Source organism: Hesperophylax consimilis, chromosome 27, assembly GCF_061612785.1.
Source record: "Hesperophylax consimilis isolate HC1 chromosome 27, BYU_Hcon_1.0, whole genome shotgun sequence".
Lineage (NCBI taxonomy): Eukaryota > Metazoa > Arthropoda > Insecta > Trichoptera > Limnephilidae > Hesperophylax > Hesperophylax consimilis.
In genome coordinates this window covers 19,217,383-19,243,346 of record NC_142862.1, presented here as the reverse complement: position 1 = coordinate 19,243,346, position 25,964 = coordinate 19,217,383, and the positions used below count along the sequence as shown (strand labels likewise).

General features: G+C 38.0%; 1 protein-coding gene across 4 annotated transcripts in view; it reads right to left on the bottom strand.

Annotated features, from left to right (window-relative positions):
* Positions 1–25,964, bottom strand: part of LOC149410710 (adenosylhomocysteinase-like 1) — a 136,073-nt gene that overhangs the window by 44,329 nt on the left and 65,780 nt on the right. Inside the window, exons 1-2 of one of the 4 annotated variants that reach the window (XM_089648148.1) lie at positions 24,579–24,706; positions 1,115–1,210 (exon numbers count right to left, since the gene is read on the bottom strand). The exons of 1 other annotated variant lie outside the window; for it this stretch is intronic. In XM_089648148.1, coding sequence (XP_089504274.1) covers positions 1,115–1,127 — 13 coding nt within the window. In that variant the 5' untranslated portion in view covers positions 1,128–1,210; positions 24,579–24,706. Of the gene's footprint in view, positions 1–1,114; positions 1,211–24,578; positions 24,709–25,964 lie in introns of those variants that run through there. 2 more of the 4 variants (XM_089648149.1, XM_089648147.1) reach the window with 2 other exon arrangements.

The following is a 25,964-nucleotide window of genomic DNA, read 5'->3' as shown; positions in this document are numbered from 1 at the left end:
AAAAAAATTATTTAGCTCTGTCCTTCTATCAATTAGAAGAATATTTATTATTGTATAGAAATCCGTTTGGTTCTTTCATTTTAGTTGATCCAGTTCAGAGATGGTCACCGCAAGATGCCCTTTTTTTAGAGGAGCTTCTGGAGATCAGCTATAGCAGCTTTCAAAATTATTATTTTTACAAATATATTTTTTAAAATACTGTTTAAAGTTACCATAATATGTGTACGAATTTTTACTTTAATAAATTAAAAAGTCTTCTCAGAATTTTTTTTTAAAAACTCCCTTTTTTGGGCTTCCTGATTGTATATAACCCCTTAAAGCAAGGTCTTTTTTAAGAAAGGAGAAGTTCTGGAAAAGAATAAGGTATAAGGGGTGGGTAGATCTGGGGGTCAGTCCAGGAGTAACAGATGTATGAATTCATCACTCCCACGGCGGTGCAAGGCGATGTTCCAACAGGTCTTACTGTTGGAGAGGTCAAAAGATCTCCCTCAACCAGCCTCTCCCGATCTGGCCCGCCACGCAGTTGTTGACAAGCCCCCGACAAACCTCACCCCATGAACCCGGGCACTCCTGCTAAGCCACCAAACGTAGCGAACCACTTGGGATGACCTATGACAGAATTGTTAGTTATCCAATAAATGATTCCGGGGTGGCGGTACCCACACCCGCCTTCCAAATTGTCACTATTTCCCTAACCGCTGCAATTTTAGGCAAAGACTATGGAAAATACACTTCGTTTCAACAATTACTACAAGAAACAAATGTACTCGTACATGCACAAAATAGGTTAGTAGGTTCATTGTTTGGGTTAGTTAAATTATTTATGCGTATTTAGATTGAAACAAAACTTTCACAAACGTCAAAATCATTCAAAAAAATCCAAAATGGCGGCAAAGGGGAGGTTTTATAGAGGAAATTTTAAGCTTTAAAATTAAATAACAATATTGAATTTGATTGCACATTTAACCAACTCTCCCAACAGAAATAGTTTTTTTCTCGTAGTAATTAAGTGCAATTTTAATAATCTGTGTCTGTTAAAAGCGCTGCGGTAAGGTAAATATTTACCGGGAGTATTCGGGATTCTTGGAGGTATAAAACATTTGAAAAAACTTACATCTGTGCGACATGCTGAACTCGAAGTCAATAAAGTTTTAATTTTCCACTATTTTTTATATTCACTTTTACAACACATAAATTTACAAACTCGGCACTTTAATTAATTTTAACAATCATATGATTTTATTGTTATAAATATCTGTTTTCCTTGATAATTTCAGAAGAAACACTAGATGCAGTTCTACAGAAATATGATATAAACTGGGTTAGAACGAGAAAACACTACGCTTTATATTCAAATCTAGAAGTTAACTCTGCATAAGAATTAAACTGTGCACTTCTATGGATTGAGGTATTTAGACAGTTGATTGTCTTCGTTCGCGGTCGGAAGTATTCGGGCGACATCGACAGCTGCCACAACCGTAATTTTAACAATCATATGATTTTATTGTTATAAATTTACTATTTTCCTTAATAATTTCAGAAGAACACTGCATGCAGTTCTACTAGTATAATAAATAATCGGTCTGAATTCTGATAAAAAAATTATCAGGGTGTAAACATTGTTTATACTTCTTAGTAAACGGAACAAACAATGCATTTGGTAATCTGCGGCGAATTTATTAACGAAACTTAAACTGGGGTGACAATGATCATTTTGGGGTGATACTGACCGATGAGGGTGACATTTGTCACCCAGGGTAAAATTTGTCACTTGAGGTGACATTTGTATATATATATAAACCTTCCGGAAGAAATTCTCTAAATGATAGTGAAAACCCTATAAAAATTCGTTCCGTAATTTAGAAGAACTAAGCGCACTTTATTTTAGTATAGGGTTTTCCAATAAGAGGTGTTATGTGTATTTAATTCCGGCCATAAAATGATTTTTTATGGCCGGAATTGGATGGTATTGATCTGGACAGCGTTTACTTTCAACAAGACGGCGCTACGTGCCACACAAGCAACGAAACCATTGATCTTTTACGGGAAAAGTTTCCGGACCGTGTTATCTTTTGAAGAGGTGATCACAATTGGTCACCGAGATCTTGTGATTTAACACCTTGCGACTTCTTCCTTTGGAGCCACGTGAAAGAGAAGGTCTACGCCAACAGCCCAGCGTCGATTCAAGACCTCAAAGATGGAATTCGTGAGGCTATCGAGGACATAAGGCAGTCACTTTGCGATTTGGTTATGGAAAATTTCATGAAAAGGATATGGTCCTGTAGGCGTGGTCGTGGTGGTCATTTGACTGATGTTATTTTTCAATATTAACGGCATACCTTCCTCTTTATAATGAAATAAACATTCGATATTAAAAAATGGCATTTTTCTTTGATTATCAAAATAACACCTCTTATTGGAAAACCCTATATAAATAAACCTTCCGGAAGAAATTCTCTAAATGATAATAAAAACCCTATCAAAATTCGTTCCGTAATTTAAAAGAACTAAGCGCACTTTATTTTACTACAATAGAGATTATGTTCATTTATAATTAGTAATAATATTACGTACATATTAATTAAACATGTACATTCTGTTGAAAAACTACCTAATTGTAGATTAACGGGATAACTCTAGAACAATAAATAGTAAAAAAATGTTTTATAATAAAAAAAATAAAATAAAAAAATTCCTTTGTATAATGTTAAGCCAGTTTACGGTATGTAAGTAAGTATATTTGGTCATATCGCATAATAAGCAAGATAAGCATATTTTAATCCAGTTTAATAGCAAAGTTTTATTTGTTCATAGTTGATATATGTATTTTTAAGATCTCTCCAGTATCTTAACCCACAATGCGTTACCTAAGCTGAAACAGCTAAAACTCTCGAACTGTGTTATGGTGATTATTTTTTGGGTTATCATGCCGTATTGCGCTTCCTCCTTATTTAGCCTACGTTTTCCCTGTCGATTTGTAATGGAAGATTGTGGTGAAATAATATTACGGGGCTAAGATAAGTTCTTGGTATCCGATAATCGACGGCTACACAAAATTTAAACGAAAAAAACCGAACTAAATTATATTGTAAACCAGCTCTTAGAGGATTGGAGCTGGCAACACGGTATCGCATCTACATATATACATACATAAGCACACACCCCAAGTCAGTTTTATAGAGATTGATAGATAGATAGATAGATTGGTGGTTTGTGACACAACCACAGAATCGTTTTTGTCTGGCTTGTGTACTCAGCCAGGCCCCGCTACTTTTGCCGGCCGGAGGAATCCCGCCGGCCCACTGAGCAGGCGCTCGCGCCCCCCAACTGCCTTTCTCAAGGCAACACTTCTTCACGCAAAGTATTACTCAACATAAAAATCCACGCTGGCCCCTACAAACCGCCCGCAAGCACCCGAGACGTGCTCTCTTTTTAAGAGGAGACACAGACTTCCGCATGTCAAGATGTTCCCGACGAGGATGCTACCTGAAGACCACGAGGACTCCCCGGTCGTGGTACCGCCCGGCGCTCATCAAATCGCGCTGCGTAAGAAGACCGGGACCGTGCGCTATACGGTCCCCGCACCACAGCCCCGCCCCGAGGACCCAAGGACCCGGAGACCATCCACCACCACGGCTTCCACGACGCCCGACGCCACCGAGATGACGGAGCCCGCAGCAGGCCCCTCTTGGGCAGCAGGACCCAGTCCTGCCCCCACGCGCCCCCCGATAGGCCCAGCGTCGGCATACGTGGCGCCCCCGAGACCGCAGCAGCCGATGGAGACGGCTGCCCCCCAGGATGGAGGCTGGACGAGGCCGTCCAACCCCGTGAAGAGGCCCATGTCCCCACGGGGACCACAACCGCTCCAGTGTGGCAACCGATTTGATGAGTTGCCCGAGGTAAGCGAAGGCGCCGGCGCGCCGCGTATAAAGCGTGCCAATACTAATAACAATTTCTCTCCCGCAGGTACCGGCAGGAGAGACCGCGTTCCCCCGGTCGTGATGACCCTGGGGAACATGACACACGCGCAGATCACAGCTGCGGTGCAAGGACATCTGGGGGCTGGTAAGCATTTTACTTTCAGGTATAACAGGGGCGGCACGGCCAACATCTTCGTGCGCACGATGGAGGACCATCGCGCTCTCACCAATGGACTGCGGGCGGAGGCTCGCGGCTTCCATACATTCACGGCCGAAGCAGAAAAGATGAAAAAGGCCGTCATCAAGGGCCTGCCGCTCGTCGAAGTGGAAGACATCGCGGCGGATCTGGAGTCGCAGGGATTCCCAGCTGTGAAGGTGGTCAAGATGACAGCCTCAATCGAGTATCCCTTATACTTAGCACACTTCAACAAGGAAGTTAACATGGGACAGCTGCGCGCGGCCGTCAAATACCTGTGCCACTGCCGCATTCGCCTCCAGAAGCACAGGAGCAACCATTTACAGCACGGCACCCAGTGCTACAGGTGCCAAGACTTCGGGCATGGGTCCCGAAACTGCTCGCACACAGCAAGGTGCGTAAAATGCTTACTGGAGCATGCTTCGGCAGAATGCCCCAAGAAGACGAGAGATGAGCCCGCCGCATGCTGCAACTGCTCAGGCCCGCATCCCGCCAACTACAGAGGCTGCCCCAAGCGGGTAGCATACGTCGCCTCAATACAGCAGCGACCTGCCAGAAGGGCCCAACGACCGCCGGCAGAACAGAACCCGAGCAGGCCACCTCCTCAGCCGAGGACGGATGGACGCACATGGGCCAACGTAGCCGGAGGCACCGCCCCCGCCCAAGAGCAGCGCGAGACCGCGCCGCCCCCACAACCCCGCCCACAGCAGGAGCCCGTGCGCGCGTCCACCTCTTCTGAAGATAACCTGGACTTGATGGCCCTACTCCAAGGCCTCCTGAGGATGCGATCACAGCTCGCCCGCTGCGCAACAAGAGCAGACAAGCTCGTCATCCTGATTGAGCTCCTAGACACCCTCGATGCCTAATACCGAGACGGTGAAAGTCCTAGTATGGAACGCATTTAGCGTGAGCAACAAGACAGACGAACTGCTCGCTCTGGCAAACGAATTACACACCGACATTATTCTCCTATCAGAATCTCACTTGAATCCAAGCGTACCGCTGAGAGTGCAAGGTTTCGAGATTTATCGTGACGACCGACAAGGAAGATCAGGCGGAGGAACCGCAATATTCGTTCGGCAATCTATGACGTCCACAAGAATCCCCACTCCGAAGTTGAAGTACGCCGAAGCCACGATTATCGAAGTCACCATAGAGGGTAGAGCGCACACCATCATCTCCGTATACTGCACCCAACATAACCTAGTGAGAGAAGATCTCAATAAATTGCTCAATCTGGGACCGATTGTTGTGATGGGAGGCGACTTGAACGCCAAACACAACTATTGGAATAACTACAGAGGAAATGCGAACGGAAATACGCTCTTTACACACATGCAGACAAATACCTATTCGATAATGGCGCCCGACAGACCTACGTACTACTCGCAACGATCTAGATATCCGAGTACACTGGACATAGTACTCGAGAAAAATGTCAAGACAATATCTCCACTGCGCACACTAGACGAGCTGTCTTCGGACCACCTGCCCGTGAGCTTTACTATAGGCGGCACAACTTCAAGGACCCCCAGAAAACAGCGCAATTACAAGGATGCGAACTGGGAAGGATTCAAAAAAGAAGTCAACGAACGAATTCATCTCACTTCGGGAACTCTGCGCACGCCACAAGAAATCGATGCAGCTACAAGCACTCTCACAGAGATTCTTCAAACAGCACAAGATACACACATTCCTCTCAAAGAAATACACCCATACACGATCAAGCTTCCCGAGTACGTTCTATCGCTCATCAAGGAGAAAAATCGCCTGCGACGCATGTTTCACCGCACACGCGACGAATATTTCAAGACAGCGTATAACTGCCTGCAGAGGGAAATCAAGACCGAAATCGCAGAACTCAAGCGCGAACTTTGGGACAAAAAAGTCGCATCACTCACGCCGAAGGATAATTCCCTATGGAAAATGGCAAGCGCGCTGCGACATAAAGACTTCACAATCCCCCCGCTACAGAAACTGAACGGCCCCGGGACGGCGCTTTCGCTACAGGAAAAAGCTGAAACACTCGCCGACGGGTTCGAGAGAGCCTACGCCGCTACAGACGGCCTTTCCGACCCGGCTACAGACCGGATCGTAGAAGACTCTCTACGAGACTTGAGGGAAGCAGAGCAAACAAACGCTGAAGATATTCACTTTGCTACGCCAAGCGAGATTGCTGTCACAATCAGGCGATTGAGAACAAACAAGGCGCCGGGAAGCGATCAAATTCATAACATTTTACTCAAACATCTCCCTCAAAAAGCCATCATCTACACAACAAAATTGTTCAACGCCTGCCTCATGACCGGGCATTTCCCCCAGATTTGGAAATCGGCGACCGTGCTGCCTTTCGCAAAGCCGAATAAAGATAGAACGCAGCCGACAAGTTACCGGCCGATTAGCCTATTATCTACGCTGAGCAAGGTATTTGAACAAATTATACTCAACAGGCTTGTACCACACCACGACGACAACAAAACGTTGCCAGACGAGCAGTTCGGCTTCAGAAAGAGGCACTCCACGACCCATCAACTCACCAGAGTAGCGGAATTTATCGCAAGAAAATTTAACGAACATCGCTTCACCGCCGCTGCGCTCATCGACCTAGAGAAGGCATTCGACACAGTATGGATAGACGGGCTCGTGCATAAACTGCACCGCACTAACACGCCCATATACCTAACGAGACTGATACAGGAATACCTAAAGAATAGATCGTTCAGAGTGTTCATAAGGAACGTGCTATCTTCAATGCGTGAGATTCCAAAAGGCGTGCCGCAAGGAAGTTTACTTGGACCATTTCTCTTCATTCTGTTTACCTTCGACATCCCCCGAGACGAGAGATGCAATCTGTCTATCTACGCTGATGACGTCAAACTATACGTTTCCTCGCTGAAAGCGAATATGGCCGCTATTTACCTACAGAGGGCGCTCGATGCGCTCGTAGAATACTACAAAAAATGGCGCCTGAAACTGAACGAGGCGAAAACTGAAGCCATCATGTTCACGAGAAAACGTGTAAACAGAACACCTGACTTTAACATCGAAATGGGAGGACACAGCATAGAATGGAAAGATGAAGTGACATATCTGGGCCTGACCATGGACTCCCGCCTCAACTGGAAATCTCACCAAGCGAAGATACACACGCGCACGCGACAAGCGATCGGCATGATGAAGCCAATTTTCAATAGACGGAGTCCGCTACTTCCCAAAACCAAACTCCTCGTCTACTACTCGCTCATTCGTCCAGTACTCTCTTATGCGATTCCCGTATGGAGCAGCATCTCACACTCAGACCACAAGAATCTACAGACACTTCAAAATCTCTGCATTAAAATCACATACAACACGAGACTCAGAACAAACTTGAAGAGATTACACGAACGAGAACAAATTCCAACTCTATACGAATTCACACACAGACTGACTGAACGCTTTTACAAATCACTCACACTTAGTAAAAATCAACTTATACGAGACATAGGACAATACAATGCTCCGAGCGACTTGACATTCAGATACACACATAGACTACCGAAACACATCCTCATGGACCATGACCACATATGGCACATACCAGAATTAGACGCGGACGAATAGCGAGCAGTAGGTATTTCCTGAACTCCCGACTCCCTTCCTAAATATATAACGTTTATATATCTATTTATATATTTATATAATATTTTATAATTTGTATGTATATGTATGTTTATTTTCTATCTTCCCATAAGTATATATTAACATAAAAACAGACACACACACACACATCTCAAAAATGCAGGACATCATATACCGATGTTACTGAAGGCCGCAAACGTTTCAAGTTGACGTTCGGCCGCTCCTTCCTGGGTAAGGTTTTCTGCGATTTTCCTTACTCCCAATGGCAAATGCGGAAGGACTCCAACAAAAGGGCGCAGCCAAAATTTCCTTCCCATTCCCAACACAACACAAACAGACACGTATGTAGTATATGGCCGCTGTAGGTCGCCGCTGGTGCTGATGCTGGATGATGATACATGCAATTTTAGTAGGGTTTTTAGGTAACAAATTTTTTCCCTACCGAGAAAATACAAGGCCTCTAAGTCTTTAAAAGCCAGGTAATATTTGAATAAACCCATATGAGGTAAAAATTGTGAGGCGCATATGACGCCGTTCTATTTGTATAAAGAACATTAACTTTAAATTCAGTAAATTTAAATGATTCACCACTTCATGGAATATAAGAATCTAGAAAATGAAAAAAAAAAAACCCAAGTCAGTTAAATACCTAGGTGTAACGCTTGACTCCAAGCTCACCTGGAAGAAACATATAACTGGAAAAATAACAGCAGCAAATAAATGTCTAGCATCACTTTATCCAATGATGGGAAAGAAAAGTCGTTTATCAACCGATAATAAATTTCTTCTTTATAAAACAACAATAAGACCAGGTTTCACGTACGGATGCCCCATTTGGGGGAACGCCGCTCCAAGTCTCATACAAAAGATTCAACTCTTTCAAAATAAAGCCATCAGACTTGCTTTAAATACACCTAAATGGATTAGAATTTCTTCTATCCATAATGACACCAACATTCCGTTGATAAAGGACTTAATTTTTTCCCAGCCATACTAATCCTACAATAAATTCCCTTTCAAAATATAGCGAAAACGGTAAATTTAAATTTTAAAAAACCAAGATAGTCCTCCGGAAGGAATAATAACCTGCAATCAGCCGCAGTATAGTTTTTAAGCTCTTGATCAACACCAATATAATAATAAAAATAACTGTAAAGAATCTAAAGATAATCAAATATATAATTATGTTAGAGTCAGTAAACTCATGTTTAGGAACTCTGTAAAATAAATAAATCAAAAGTCCCGGACATCATATACCGATGTTACTGAAGGCCGCCTCTGTTTCAGGCGGCCGTTTCCTCCTGGATATGGTTTTCTGCGATTTCCCATATTCCCACAGGCGAATATGGAGGAATTCTCTACAATAAGGCCCTGCTGACTCTCCCTCCCGATCCCAACATAACAGACATGTATTTAGTATATAGCCGCTGTCGGCTGCTGGTGATGCTGAAGAAAAGAATATGATGCTCCAAAACAAACACGAATTTAGTAGTAGTTATAGTTTTGTCCGTATTAAAACTCAATTCTTTCAAGAAAGGCATACAAATACAAAATTGTGTCGATAATTCAAACCAATAATGTATTTGTATTTACGGACGCAATCAAATTATTGATATTTATATTTAAAAGCATAACTTAATAATAATTGTAATAATTAACGCATAGATTATAACGTACCTACGTTATAATCAACCAAATATCTCACAACCACAGACATAGGAATTAATAGACGAGAAGATAATGGCGAGGGGTAAAATCAACTGTTGAAAACGAAGGGCGTAAGGCTGAATGTGATTCGTCAATAAATCAATCTGACAGTAAATAGGCATCTCGCATTATAATATCACCATTTACTTCTTAAAAGTAAAATCTGCTTTTGAATGAATAGACATTTTTACATGGGAGCGCAAATTACTCGCCACGTTATGAACAAATTTGCGAAGTCCAAATTCGGCAAAAAAATTCGGTTCTATTTTCAGAGTCGAATATTTCGTTTAAGTATTTAGCTAAGACACTTTTATAAATGTTCATAATTTACTTCCCAGCAACCAACCAGCTTTGTGTTTCGCGTCCAGACGTTTCTCGATGTGATAGTAACAACTGATTCATATTATACGATGTGAATATGCTTAAAATAAAGTAAAATAATGCTTATATATGGAATGTAATACGACAATTGGGTTTATTCTCTTTTTCACATCTATTTTTACAAGTTTTCATAGTACAAGTCAACATTTTGCCGTGTTATTTCGTAAAATGAACCGATGATGCCTCGACCATAGTTCGCACAAGAATGATGCCGTCACGTTTTCAAATTTCACTTGAGGCCATACGCGAGCACAGCCGGCTCCAATGGAACCGGTATGGGGAGTGGGGATAATACGCTTTTAATCACTTAGGGCAGGTCTACTAATATTCATATGTCTATGCTCACAACCTAAAATTCAATACTTGCTTTAAAATCAAAAAACCAATGTACATAATTAATTTTATATAAATCAACTTTTTATTAGTTGAGAAAGTGTTGAATAAGTAGGTCCCTACCTACTTATCTTAATTCAGTAATAAAACTTAAAATTAGAATAATATTATATAGGGGAAAAAACTCAAAGTCTTATCGCGTTGTTTGCCAAGTTTGTTTAAAAGCTTAGACGCGATAAGAATATAATTATTGTTCTAGAAACTAGAGTTTTTAGTAGTTATTAATAACTTTAATGTTGAAGTTGAAACTGGAATATATATAATCGTCCTTACTAATAAATCAAACAAAATTCACAACCACTAAACGGTGTTTACGTTACACATTGTGTACAAAGACTGTATGGTTTTTATTTAGAATTATAACTAATAAAAAATGTCTCGCAACATTGCATTTTGCGTATGCGCTACTTTTACGCATGCGCGCCATGCACGTGTTGATTTGGAATTTGTGATTAAAATCATGTTTTTTTCAAAATCATTTCTCTTTTAATGACCAATTCGCGTTGAAGTTAGTATAATTCAATATATTTATTATTATTTGTGTTATTTTATCAGTTTTCCATTAATAATTTCATCTTATCGGAAAAACCGAGATTAATTATAACTTTTACCGTGTGAATTTAATAAAACTTTCATGAAAGTGATTTTATTAAATAACATAATTGCCTTATGCTTGTGTAGATAGCTGCAAAGTTAAAAAATCAACGTTTGTATTAGGACAAAATGGATCTAAAATGACTGATTTTTTTTAGTTATTCTCTGGAAATAGTTTTTATAATTTTTACTTGTATGAACGAGATAAAAAGTGAGGTGACAGTTAGATTGCAGATCCTTAAATAAAAGGACTGTGTTCTTTGAATTTTCAATGTTTTGATTAAAAATGTTTGTTTTAAGCACAGACATAGGAATTAATAGACGAGAAGATAATGGCGAGGGGTAAAATCAACTGTTGAAGAACGAAGGGAGTGAAGCTGACTGTGATTCGTCAATAAATCAATCTGACAGTAAATAGGCATCTCGCATTATAATATCACTATTTACTTCTTAAAAGTAAAATCTGCTTTTGAATGAATGGACATTTTTACATGGGAGCGCAAATTACTCGACACGTTATGAACAAATTTGCGAAGTCCAAATTCGGCAAAAAAATTCGGTTCCTTTTCAGAGTCGAATATTTCGTTTAAGTATTTAGTTAAGACACTTTTATAAATGTTCATAATTTACTTCCCAGCAACCAACCAGCTTTGTGTTTCGCGTCCAGACGTTTCTCGATGTGATAGTAACAACTGATTCATATTATACGATGTGAATATGCTTAAAATAAAGTAAAATAATGCTTATATATGGAATGTAATACGACAATTGGGTTTATTCTCTTTTTCACATCTATTTTTACAAGTTTTCATAGTACAAGTCAACATTTTGCCGTGTTATTTCGTAAAATGAACCGATGATGCCTCGACCATAGTTCGCACAAGAATGATGACGTCACGTTTTCAAATTTCACTTGAGGCCATACGCGAGCACAGCCGGCGCCAATGGAACCGGTATGGGGAGTGGGGATAATACGCTTTTAATCACTTAGGGCAGGTCTACTAATATTCATATGTCTATGGTTTTAAGCGTTTTTTTTTTTCAATTTTCCATGTTTGTAATGAAAACATTGAAATTTTTAAACGTATATTTCATATATTTTAAACGTAAATTTCAAATACGAAAATCTAAAAGGAAATTTTATCTAGTTTAATGTAGTTTTTTACGACATCTTTAAAATTAAGAAATATGTAGAACATTTAAATACTTTGTAAAAACTCTAAATACGATGAGAAATTGTTATTATTAAAATTATATTACTATTGTACAGTTTTTTTTAAACTTTTTATATATTTATATCTATAGTTTTTTATATATAAATATATAAAATGTTAAAAAAAACTGTACTGTAGTAATATTATTATAAAATGAGATAAAAAGAATTTGGCATTCTCAGACTATAAAAATATTACCATTCGTTATTTCGGCTACTGGCATTATACCTAGTTCTCATTAAAAATTTAGGCGTATTAGATCTATCAAAAAATTTATATATAAAAATGCAAAAATCAGTCAAATACATGTAGGATAACGAAAGATTTTTTAAAATATTTATGTTGAGGGATCAGTAGGATTTATAGGTCCTGTTGGGAGTTCTACCGAGCCGAACCCTCTGATATGAAAATATCTGTAGACGGTGAATTATTTTCCCATTTGATCTCTGGTGAGTTGACGTGTTGTTCTTGTATTGTTTTGTATTTATTTTCCTTATATAATGCACTTGCATAATGTTGATTGACTAGATCAGGGGTCTCCAAACTACGGCCCGCGGGCCGTATCCGGCCCGCCAGTGTCTTCCATCCGGCCCGCGACATCTTATGACCAGTGTCATCAAGGACCCGCGACAGCTAATGGCTAAGACCTTGCTCAGAAGGGGCGAAAACTCCGCGAATTTTTTCGTGCGAATAAATAAAAGTGCTCGTTGGCGAGGTACTTGGCACCAATACATTGCGTCCACAAGTATCGCGCGAATATATCAAGAGGATTTTTTTGAAAAATCTTTATTTGATTCGCAATGATATCAAGGTCTGAGAAACGAGTATCAAAAATTATCTTCAAAGCTACGTTATCTAAAGCTATATTTTCATCCCTGAAAACTCTATTGTCTACCCCCCCCCCCCCCCCCCTCCCTAGGACAGAAAATATGGGTGTCTAGAAATTAAAACGGTTTTGGCCCTCCGAACTCACTGGAGTAGTCAATGTGGCCCTCCGGCTGAAAAGTTTGGAGACCCCTGGACTAGATGATCATTTGTGGAAAAGTGTGTGGAAGGATTTAGTTTTTCCTATGAGAAAGATTTAACCCGGACATAAAATCGGAAGCATAAAATAAAAAATATTAATAAGTAAATAATAATAACAATAAGAAAATTTAAAGATTTTTAAAATATTTATGTTGAGGGAGCAGTAGGATTTATAGGCCCTGTTAGAAGTTCTACCGAACCGAACCCTCTGATATGAAAATATCTGGAGTCCGTGAATTATTTTCCCATTTGATCTCTGGTGAGTTGACGTGTTCTTGTATTGTTTTGTATTTATTTTGCTTATATAATGCACTTGCATAATGTTGATTGACTAGATGATCATTTGTGGAAAAGTGTGTGGAAGGGTTTAGTTTTCCTATGGGAAAGATTTAACCCGGACATAAAATAGGATGATATTAAAATATATATAGTAAAAAAACTGTACAATAGTAATATAATAATGTAAACTAAAAAAACTGTACAATAATAATATAATGTTATAAACTATTAAAACGTAAAAAATAAATAAATGTGGCCACGGAATGGAACTAACGGATTCTATACCAAAAATGTTAAACGTGATTTATTTAAATGTTGGTCGAAATTTACGTAAAAATTTAAGAAAACCAACAACACTTACACACCTAAAATTAATAACGAAATGAGACTTTGTTTCATTAAATGTAGAAATGGTACATGGAAAAACCACACCATCTCTAATCATTGTTTCAAGTATCTCTAAGTCGCTATCCGCGTCTGTCGGTTTGTGCGCTTAGTTCTTCTAAACTACGCAACGGGTATCGATAGGGTTTTCACTATCATTTAGAGAATTTCTTCCGGAAGGTTTACATATATAAAACATGCATATTGTAACTATAGAAAGTAGAGAAAAGTCGATGTTTTATAATCAAGTCGTAAAAATACATCCTGTATGTTGATGATTCTAATAGTTTCAACGGGCGTTTGAAGCGTGAAAAAAAGTTTTACGAAAACGACAAATAGAAAAACTTCATGCATGTTGATGATTCTAAAAGTTTCAATGGTAGGATTTGAAGAGTGAAAAAAAGTTTCACGAAAAGGACAAATACGAGGCATATCCAGAAAGTAAGTGTACTGAGGCTCTCACGACCGAATGAATTATATTTTCGATATGTTGGCTACGCTTACGTGTAGCCTGACTCTTCTCCTCCGCAACGAGACCTGCTCAAGGTCAGTACGTTGAGAAGTGTCAACGCGACAACACGTTTCGTGAAAAATGTCAATCCAATTTCCCGCCAAATGCGAAATACGCGGCTCATCCGTTTGGAAGGAAAAACCTCCGTTTGAGGTTTATAATGAGGTTAAAACTGCATATGGTGATAAAGCTATGAATTGTACGAGTGTGTACAAGTGGTATCGCGAGTTTAAAAACGGTTCTCACCTCTTCACCCTCCACCAAAAAGTTCAAAACCACAATTTCAGCCAAGAAAATCGTGGCATCCGTGTTTTGGGACTGTCAAGGCATAATTTTACCCTAAAAAAATTGCGGAAGGCGATTCATAACAAGAGGAGAGGCATGCTGACAAAGGGAGTCAGCCTGCTGCACGACAATGCCAGACCACACACGGCCAACGCCACGAAGGAAATGCTTGCCTCGTTTAAATGGGATATCCTGAACCACCCCGCGCATTCCCTTAACCTAGCACCTTCAGATGATTCAGATGATGAATCTAACAGTTTCAACGGTGACATTAGAGAGAGAAAAAGTCTTACGAAAAGGACAAATAAAAAGAACATGCTTAATCTAAAGGTTGCAACGGTGGGCTTTGAAGAGAGAGAAAAAGTTTTATGAAAGGTCTAATAAAAAAACACTGTATTTTTCACTATGATTCTAAGGACGGGATGTTTCACAGAATTTGAACAATTCTTCAAATTTCAACGTTAATTTGCAAGTTCTGAGTAAGTCTCATTAATGTTCTATTTTATAGCATTATGGACCCGATGCTGCACAGTACCGAAATAATAACAAAACTTCAACAGAACTTACATAGAACTTGAAAATTAACATTTAAATTTGATGAACTGAAAAAACCGGTCCTAACAGTTTCGACGGTGAGTTCTGAAGTGTGAAAAAAGTTGTACGAAAAGGGAAAAAACAACACGGAAAATCAAGCTATATTGTTGCCAGTTTACATGGCTAAATACCAAGAATCTTGTATCTAATAAGAGATCTAAGAATTGCAGATAATAAGACGATTTTGTCGATCTTCCGAGTAGCTGATATTCTCAGTATCGCCCAGGTGAAAGACCACCATGAAGAATCTAGGCATTGCTTTAATGGCTTTAGCTATATTTGGTGTCAAGATCTGAAAGTCAGGTAATTCTCAACTAAAATACCCTCCATATAGCATCTGGTTAGGATATAAAATATTTTTTAAATCGACCTGTTCAAAACAAAGCATTTTTACTATGATACTAGTCAATATTAAAATTTATTTTAAAACTGTTTTATTTGACTGAGGATTAAACCTTCCTACCCAGGAACTGGATTCGACATCTCTACAAGCCTCGCCCAATGCCGATCGGGTATGACCGACATAATTATTTGGTATAAACTGCTGTAAAGTCATCCGATTTCAGAAAAATGAGTATATGTCCGCTTGTGTAGCAGCCTGTCTGCCGAGTTTCAGCTCGATCGGATGTCGGGAAATAGGTTAAGGCGATGCACTACGTCGTGTAATATTTTAAATTGAGCCGCTATCAATAACAACCCTTACGTAGATGGCGATAAGGTTTAAATTCCCGCTTAACACCGTCCGCCTGTTTTGATTTATGCAAGAAAAAAACATGACCAAAAAGTGCTTTTTATTTTATTTTGTGGATGTTCAGGCATAAATATTTAATTTTTTTTTTTCGATCATTTTATAAATAACTTAATTTGCCACATTATACAATAAAATCATAACCTAAAATGGGTTTTTAAGTAGGAAATTTTGAACTTCTTAGCAGTTTTCACAGGCCTTATACATTATTTTTTTCTGGGCTTATAAAAAGACTTATCTAAAAAATACTCGATTATTTCAAAGGCCAAGATGTATTCTACTCGCAGTATTTAATTAAAGCATCTGAAACATTTCTAGGCGTCCAAATTTTCAAACCAAAAACACATGATTTTGCATTACTACGTATGGCATCGCCTTAATTTCCACTTGCAAGATTTGCATTCATTCATCACAGAAAACAAAAGTCAAATTCAAATAGACGTATTTAAAAAAAAAAAAAATTCAGAGGAAGTAATTAAAAAAATGTACAGATGATTGAATTTTAATAGTTGAAGCATGCCACGTTTGCTATGTGCTTATATTCCTGGAAGTTATCCAATTTACCTAAATCACCTTGATAAAAAGGCAAGGTTAGACATAAAAATACAAGCATCATAAAGCCAGGCTAAGGCGTAGTAAGTTTAGAAGTAAACACTATTCAGTATTTAGGGAGGTATCTAGCATTTAAATTTTGTGTACTTAAGACGAGACAATACCCTAAAATAAAGCCAGCATCTTAACGACGTAAGTGAAGCAGCCGTGCACAAAAATATGCGACTCGCGGCCCTGGTGTATTGGACAGACCTACGGTTGAATTTGACACATCAAATCTCTAAAATATATTAGGAATCCTAACGACATAAGTGATGCAGTTGAGTAAAAACAATATTCGGCGCGCGGCCCGGCGTTATGGACGGACCTACGGTCGACTTTGCCCTAGCAGGCCTAGAAAATCGATCTTTCCAAAGGGGTTTATTTTAATTATTTCTGATGGACGTATTACTAAAATCTCAAATTTTTCTAGAGGGATCCCTCGGAAAGTTACTAATTCATCGTCTAAAAAATGAAATCTGGTGCTGACCGCTAATTTTATAGTTGAAAAACGTTTTATAAAATTTTCAAACCTTTTTACGTAAAATATTTTAATGGTAAGGTCATGTTTTTATTAATCTTAAATATAAAAATGTTACATCCGTGGGGATCCCTCTGGAGATATTTTAGATTTTAGTAATACGTTCATCAGAAATAATTAAAATGTGAGCGTCGAGCAAACCCCCGTTATTAAAGTCGTATGTCGCCTTAATATTTCAGATGTCTCTATGTGGAGGGTCGAATACACAGCAGAGGCGTTCCACGAGATCAATATTGGCTTTTTTGTTTCTAGAGCTGTAGATGCTTTCAGTATTGCCACTGAGAGAAAAATAACTCCAAATCGTACTTTGCTTCAAATGGCTTTAGATAATAGTCCAGAGCGATAAGCTTCTTGACTCAAAAGTCTAGAATTCGAAACACTGAGAGTTAGGTGGTATCTACATAAATAAAATTTAATTATTTCAACATATATTAATATTTTTGTATGGGAAAATAAACATTGGGATATCAAAAAAGTTATTTATATTTTTTACTTCTACCATCGACTACCATAATACGGACATGTGTCTAGTGTGGTAGTCAAAAAGCATGTAAAAACTGTATTCAAATATATTTTACGAATAAAGGAAAGAAAAAAAAACCATCATGTCGACACATCTCCGGAAGTTAGCGCACTTTACCCCCGGATACATTGTATATTATATGTTTTGAATTTACGTGAAAAAAGGTTACGAAACTCAAATATTATTGTTAAAAATTGTAAGTTGAACATAAATATAAGCGTAACAAATTTTGACGTACAATTTAAACAAAGTAAAAAAAAAGCAGAATATTATGTGTATCTCGGTAAATCAATTGTTGAGTTTTAATAAAAACGCTACTCAATTGGGGATGTGATAGTCTTACTTTCTCCACTAGGCCTCTTATGCGGTATGCAAATTAAAACAAATTAAATACAAGACACTGTCCTGTCATATTTATAACCTTTCCTTATCTGTGGTGTGTATTTACCACACATTGCTTCTAATAACTTTAATAACTCTATAAATATAATAAATTCTGGGTTCAGATTTTAGGTATTCCTCCGTTATACGTTTTTTTTCAGAGTGGAAGATACTACCAGCATCGCCCTGGTGTAAGACCACCATTCAGAATTGAAACGTTGCTCCAAATGGCTTTAGCCGTGTTTAGTGACTAGATCTGAATAGCCAGGTACTTCCCCACCTTCCTCTTTCCCTTCCCCACTTACCTTCAGCCTCACAACATCCCCCAATTGGGGATGCCATAGTCTCACTGGCTCCAGACGGGAGCAGTTGGGACTCTTGTGAGGTATTCACTATAAAAAATAAAAAAAAAAAAAAAAAAAATGCACTGAATTAAAAAATAATATTTTACATAGTTTTCAAATTCAATTAAAAATCAGTGATTTTTGTTAAAAATCGGAAACAAATAAACCAATACAATCAACCGTGTGATACTACTACGCGAAGAGTGTGCGAGGAAATGACACGCTATTGATATCCCGCTTTAGTTTGCTACGCGGGAACATGAGAAATCCACACGTCCGCAGTTGTATTTTGATTTAGACCATCGATACCTACGACCGCACAGCTGTGTATATGCCAGCCGCCAGCCAGTCGGACGCGGACCGTCGTTAGATATGGACCCCTCGCACGTTTTTTTAGCATCTGCCAATGGTTTTTTTTTCATATTTTCAACAATTAAATTACAATTACTATCACTTTTGATATAAAATATAATAAACATAAGCGATTAGATATGAATATTCATATTTTTTCCGATATTAAATCGCTTATTTTGAGATGTGTATTGACTACACAGCACCGGAACGCGTGGATTTTTTTTGCACAGTAAGGGAAAGGTTAAATACAAGACAATGTCCTGTCATATATTTGACAGTGAAGTGTAAAACGCAGGGTAGATATTTCAACGTAACCAGACTTCCCGTAAGCGTGACTTCATAACTAAAGCCTCATATACACTTGCCAGTGAAAAGCATGCTTTTGGCGAGTAGCTGGCGTGCAAACTACTCAGGTGCTTATCGGTCAGTATTCACACGCTAGATACAGGCATGCTAGCTTTTCTCATCGCTATTTTCGTGCGCATAGCTGGCTAAGATGGAAATCCCTGTAACGAACTGCAGTGTAAATTGTACAGTAGCAAACCTCTGCAAACACTGTAGCTGCATAGTGAATCTTCATCGCCTCGCCAAGCCATTTTGATCGCGAAAATATCAACTTGCAAAAAGGCAACAAACAGCAAACGCGCGTGTGTTTACTCTGCTAGCTATTGGCAGAGTGCGTTCAGACATTTATTTATTTATTATTCATTAGCTGTACCCCGCCACGCGTTGCTGTACCTCAGTGATTCTGCGCAGATAGAGAAACAATAGTGCGTATTGCTTTTACGTCCAACAGGAGCAGCTGTTTTTTAAAAAATACGTTTTTTACCTGTCACATGCGAAATCTATACAGGGTGTATCGGCAAGTACCCGACAAACTTTAACCAGCTATTCCTCAGCACATTTGGAGTAAAAAATGTTATGGGCGCTTTGCTGTCCGGTAACATTTTTTTTTCCATTAAAAACAAAAAATGAATTAAAAATCCACACTCCGTCACTGTCATTTGCATTGTATCACGTGTTCAGCAGCTGTTATTAGCAAGTGTGTCAAAAAGTTTCCTCGCTCTTTCGTACACACTAAATAATAATAGTTAAAAATGAGACGAATGGTGCCGCGCCATTTCGTTGTGATTGTAAAAGCGCGCCAACGTAGGTACGTACGTACATTATTCAACGAAACTCGAACAAAATATTGCCAGATGGGTTTTCAAACATTGACAAAGGATAAAACATTGGTGACATGTGGTGAAAATATGAATAATAATTTTTTTATTAAAAAAAAATGTAACCGGACAGCTAAGTGCCCATAACATTTTTTACTCCAAATGTGCTAAGGAATAGCTGGTTAAAGTTTGTCGGGTACGTGCCGATACACCCTGTATAATAAAAGTATATAAAAACACACGCGTATTCGGATGCAACGTTGTGTCAAAATTTCAAAGCAATCGGAGACGAATATTTATATAGATAGATATAGCAAAGCATAAAATATAAAAGTAAGTTTGCATATAATAATGATTGAATGGCATACGCGCTACTGGCATGCGAATTACTAGCGCGACCTTATACTCATCATAACTGGCATGCTGAATACCGGTACTGGCACGCTTTTGAGAATAGCATGTGTATCTGCGGCTTCGTACATAAATCAAACATAATAAAAAAAAAACTGAATAACAACGGGACCTCAAATTTATAAAACTTAATAAAACACAAAAAGGTGAGAATGTATTCTCTTGACTCTCGTGGTCTCGTGACCTTCACGGTTTGGTGGATTTTACGGTGTTAGCACTTCCGCACAATATCGCCAATAGGTAATTGAAAATATGCGGAACCTTATTGCTGTAAACTGTAGACGGCAAACTATTATTACGAAGGCCCTCGTCCGAATCTTCAGGCCTCCGTTATAAGCGTTCAAAAAGAAGAAAAAGTTTACTGAATATGGTTTTAAAGGGAGATAGGTAAATACAAATGATAGTTAAGCCAAAGTATACTCCATATTGATATATTTAATAACAATATTGCATATTTCAATCCACTATCTAGAATGTGTCGTCTGTACAATACAGTTGAATGCGACCTTATAGATGTATTCGCAAACAGTCTCGCATATTTTAAAAAACAAATCAACCATCTTCTACCATGATATATTATGAAGAACAGTTAAGAGATATAATTGCTTTATGGGGGCGCCCGAGGAAGACATGGCACGACCAAGTGAATCAGATACTTGAGTCGGGCCATGTCAAGAGTCAGAACAATAGAAGAGTATGTATGAGACGATGTATGAATGTGAATGAGGCAAGGAGTGTGTGCCAAGACAGAGTTGTTTGGCGGTCCATCCTCTCTGCCTACCCCTGCGGGGAAACGGCGTGATGGTTAGTTAGTTAGTTAGTTAGTTATTTTATTTACTTTTCTTCCTCATCCTTTCTCTGTACATTTACTATATTTTATATTTCATACTTAATATTCATGTTATATATTTATTTTTAATTATTATTATATTTGTATTTTTTTCTTTCACTACTAGCATCTCCGCCTAATATCGACTAAACCTTGTTTACGCATGCTGTGAACATTTTTAATTGGGGTGTTAATATCTGTGCACATTCCCACCGAAATAATATAAATGTAATGATTGTTAACACTCTGTAAATGTTTCAAACAATAAATAAATCTAATACAAAAAAATATTATAATTAATCGGCGTAAGCGACTGTTGTAAAAAGATTTAAGGCGATGCCATACGTAGTAATGCAAAATCATGTGTTTTTGGTTTGAAAATTTGGTCGCCTAGGAATGTTTCAGATGCTTTAATTAAATACTGCGAGTAGAATACATCTTGGCCTTTGAAACAATCGAGTATTTTTTAGATAAGTCTTTTTATAAGCCCAGAAAAAAATAATGTGTAAGGCCTATGAAAACTGCTTTAAAGTTCAAAATCTCCTACTTACGAACCCATTTTCGGTTATGATTTTATTGTATAATGTGGCAAATTAAGTTATTTATAAAATGATCGAAAAAAAATTAAACATTTATGCCTGAACATCCACAAAATAAAATAAAAGGCACTTTTTGGCCATGTTTTTTTCTTGCATAAATCAAAACAGGCGGATGTTGCTAAGCGGGAATTTAAACTTATCGCCATCTACGTAAAGGTTGTTATTGATAGCGGCTCAATTTAAAATATTACACGACGTAGTGCATCGCCTTAAATAACAGAATCAGATATTTTTTTTTATAATTTTCGGAGCAAACTTTTCGATTTTTTTTTCTATCGAGGGAATTTCATGTATTATGTAATTACTTTTTTTTAACTCGGAATCTGAGTAGTGATAATTTTCAAAAATATATATTTTTTAAAGGCTTAAAAAAGTGTTCAAGTGAAGTATTTCACAAATCGATAGAAATTTGGAATGCAGGGTCTTAATAAGTGTGATAATTTGAATTACTGTATCAAGACGCAACCTCTGGAACGGTAAGCTATGTAGTTGTGAAAATTATGTTTTTGATTCATTTTTGTCCCAACTGCTCTCAGCGATCCAGAGTCAGTGCGTCATGGCGTTCCCAATAATTGGGGTATGTTGTGAGACCAAAGAGAGCGTGGAGAGGAAGGAGACGTGAAGAGGAGGGTTGGGAGGCATCTGGCTATTCAAATTTGGTCACCAAAACAGCGTTTGAAACAACTTTTTGATTTTGAATGGTGACATTTACTGGTAGTTTTTACCCCTCGCATGAATGTGAATGAAGCAGAGTGTGTGTGTGTCTGTGTGAGTCAGGGTGTGTCTGTATGTGTCAAGTGTGTGTTGGTTGTTTCAATATTAAATTTTATAACTAACTTCTTTATTGCCCGATCGTGACACAACCATACGACCAAGCACGAATTTGATTAATTTTGTAGTTTTTATTTATTAACGCTTCATAATACAACCTAAGTAGCTCCAAAATGGTGGCAATTTCTGCCAAGCGACCCGCATTTACGTCGTTATGCGGGAAAACTTTTCTGAAAGGGGTTTTGTGCCTTGGAAAGGCCTATATACAGGGTGTATCGGCACGTACCCGACAAACTTTAACCAGCTATTCTTTAGCATATTTGGAGTAAAAAATCTTATGTGCACTTTGCTGTCCGGTAACGTTTTTTTTTAATCAAAAATTTATTATTCATATTTTCACCACATGTCACCACTGTTTTATCCTTTGTCAAAGTTTGAAAACCCATCTGGCAATATTTTGTTCGAATTCCGTTGAATAATGCACGTGTGTACCTATATTGGCGCACTTTTACAATCACAACGAAATGGCACGGCACCATTCGTCTCATTTTTAACTATTATTATTTAGTGTGTGCGAAAGAGCGAAGACGCTTTTCGACATACTTGCTTATAACAGCTGTTGAACACGAAAAGCAAAGCCAATGACAGTGATGTAGTGTGGAAATTTTTAATTTATTTGTGTTTAATTGAAAAAAAAATGCTACCGGACAGCAAAGTGCCCATAACATTTTTTACTCCAAATGTGCTGAGGAATAGCTGGTTAAAGTTTGTCGGGTTAGTGCCGATACACCCTGTATATATGAACATAACTTAAATGTGCCTTCTAACGCATAAGCAACGCATTTACAATGGTGCTAGTTTTTTGCGATGTAGCTAGCAAAGGCTCCGTTTTCTACCGATAAGCTTCAATTTTACACGTTCCAACCCAGAAGCGTCAAGATTAACCTTGTAGTAAAATTATTCACAGTCGTTTGGTTGGAAATCCACAGCTAAACCATATTGATTAAACTCTTTTAAAAAGTATAACATTTTAGTTAGACAAGTATATCATTGTGTAAAATGTTATTTTTTTATGTTGAGTTATAAAGCGATAATTTTCAAGGCGAAGTTTAAAGTTTGAAGCGAAAAGTTACAAAGTGAACTTTAAAGACCCCGTTCAAAGATGGTTTGAAAGGGAGTTATGTAAATGCGAATGTTAGATAAATAACGAAAGCGCGCTTAAAACGATAATAATTAAGCGAAAATTGTGAAAATATTTAATAAAACACGACTCGTTTGAAATAGAGCGAAAATTTCTCGACAAATGCTTTAGTTGCATTTAAAGATACACTTTGAATTTTTTCATGCCTATAACATATTAAATAACAGAACAAAACGTGTTTATAATAATTTTCGTAACTTACTTTGCGTGATTTTTTTCTATCGAGGGAATTTCATAATATTAACGTTTTAGCATGACAAATGTATAGATATTATTTTCAAAAATAACTTTTTTTTTTAAGTTAGAGGTAAAGAGAAACTTGTTATAAATCGGTAGAAATCGGGAATGCGGGGGCTTAAAGTGAAAGGTTACAGATTGAAGTTAAGTGAAAAGTTAGACATGTATGGTATTGTGTAAAGTTATAGAATGGAAATTAAGTTATAAAGTGATCATTTTCAAAGCGAAGTTAAAAGTTTGAGGTGAAAAGTTAAATTGAAGTTTTAAATTGAAAAAATACAGAGTAACGTTATAGCTTCAATCATAAACACGTGTAAAAGAATAGTTAAATTTTAGCTTGGCAGTTATAAGCCTAGCTTCGTAATTATAACTACAATTTTAAATTTTAGTTTGGCAGTTATAAGCCTAGCTTCGTAATTATACCTACAATTTTAAATTTTAGCTTGGCAGTTATAATCCTAGCTTCGTAGTTATAAGTACAATTTTAAATGATTTAACCCAATACTCAAAAGGTTAACTTCATTATTGCACATCGTAGCATAAATTTTATACGAATTACCCACGTAGAAATTCAGAAATAACACGTTGTAGCTTCACATTTATATGATTTAACTTTCTAGTTTCACGACAGCTTCAATTATACGCTTTTATTTGCACGATTTAACCCAATTTAACAAGCGTTGCTTCGAAGTTACACGCTTTGCTCCATTTTCAAACTCATTTTAGAGCTTTAAGCTTTAAATTAACCGATACAGTTTCACATTCCATCATCAACCTTACATTTTACTTGTTTTAACTTAACATTTACACACTTTAGCTTAACATGTATGCGTTTTGGCTTAACATTTACGCGATTTACCACTGAACGCATGTATGTGTTTAGAATATCGCGACACTAGATCTCCCCGCTAACTAAATACTATTCGACGGATGCTGTGGAAAGATCGCTGCGAGCGGCGCTAGTACTGGGTAGAGTACCTACATAAGTTGGAAATGCGACTACTACATAAATATAATATGTATTGCGTAAGCTTTTGAATACTAAAGAGCCGAGAACAGGGGCGCCCGACTAGCGGGCACGTGTGCCTCTCTTGACCCTCAATGCCACAAAGTAATTTATACTATACTGGCCGATGTCTCCGGCGTTGCCCAGACTTTGCACAGAGTTTTATTTCTTATTTTCTTATTCTTTGCACAGAGCCCGCTATTTCGGTAGATGTTACTTTTGAGGCTGTCATGTTTTGACATTTGACAAGTAGAAACTACGCCATTAATAAAAATGGAACGATACACGCTTCAACAACGCATTGAAATTATTAAAATTCACTTGAGTGAATCAAATGCAAATCATCTTGAGTGAAGAGGCCCATTTCCACCTAGGTGGCTTCGTCAACAAGCAAAATTGTCGCATCTGGGGCTCGGAAAACCCAAGAGTTATTGTTGAAAAGCCTCTCTATCCTCAACGTGTGACTGTTTGGTGCGGTTTATGGTCCGGCGGAGTAATTGGACCTTACTTTTAGAAAATGAGGCTGGAGCAACAGTTACGGTGAATGGATTGCGCTATCGAGAGATGATTAATGATTTTTTATGGCTGGAATTGGATGGTATTGATCTGGACAACGTTTACTTTCAACAAGACGGGCTACGTGCCACACAAGCAACGAAACCATTGATCTTTTACGATTGAATATCAAAATAACACCTCTTATTGGAAAACCGTATATATGTCCCGTAACTATGTATAATTTGATAAACTTACCCACCTTATCCCTTGTAATAAAATATAATAAATAAAATATAATAAATAAAATATAATATATAAAATATACTAGCTAAATATATAAATGTAATGCTTAAATAAAATATTTCCTGTCCGACTCGGACACGAATGGTTGACCGCCCCTGCTTTATAGCAATGTGTAGCGCTGAATGCGGTCAGTTATTAATATTGTACACACAAAATAGGTGTCCACATCTAATAGGTACGTAGGTAGGTACTGCAAGTGCGAATGTCAAGTTATTCTACGATAATTATTATTGTCCACACTACAAGTACAGAGAAGCGTGATCACGATCACGATGATGATGCCGCTCGATTAAAATAGCCTGCGGCGCATCTCCGCGTTTCTCCCAACAGGTGACAGCGTAAAAACTCGATTATTCGGA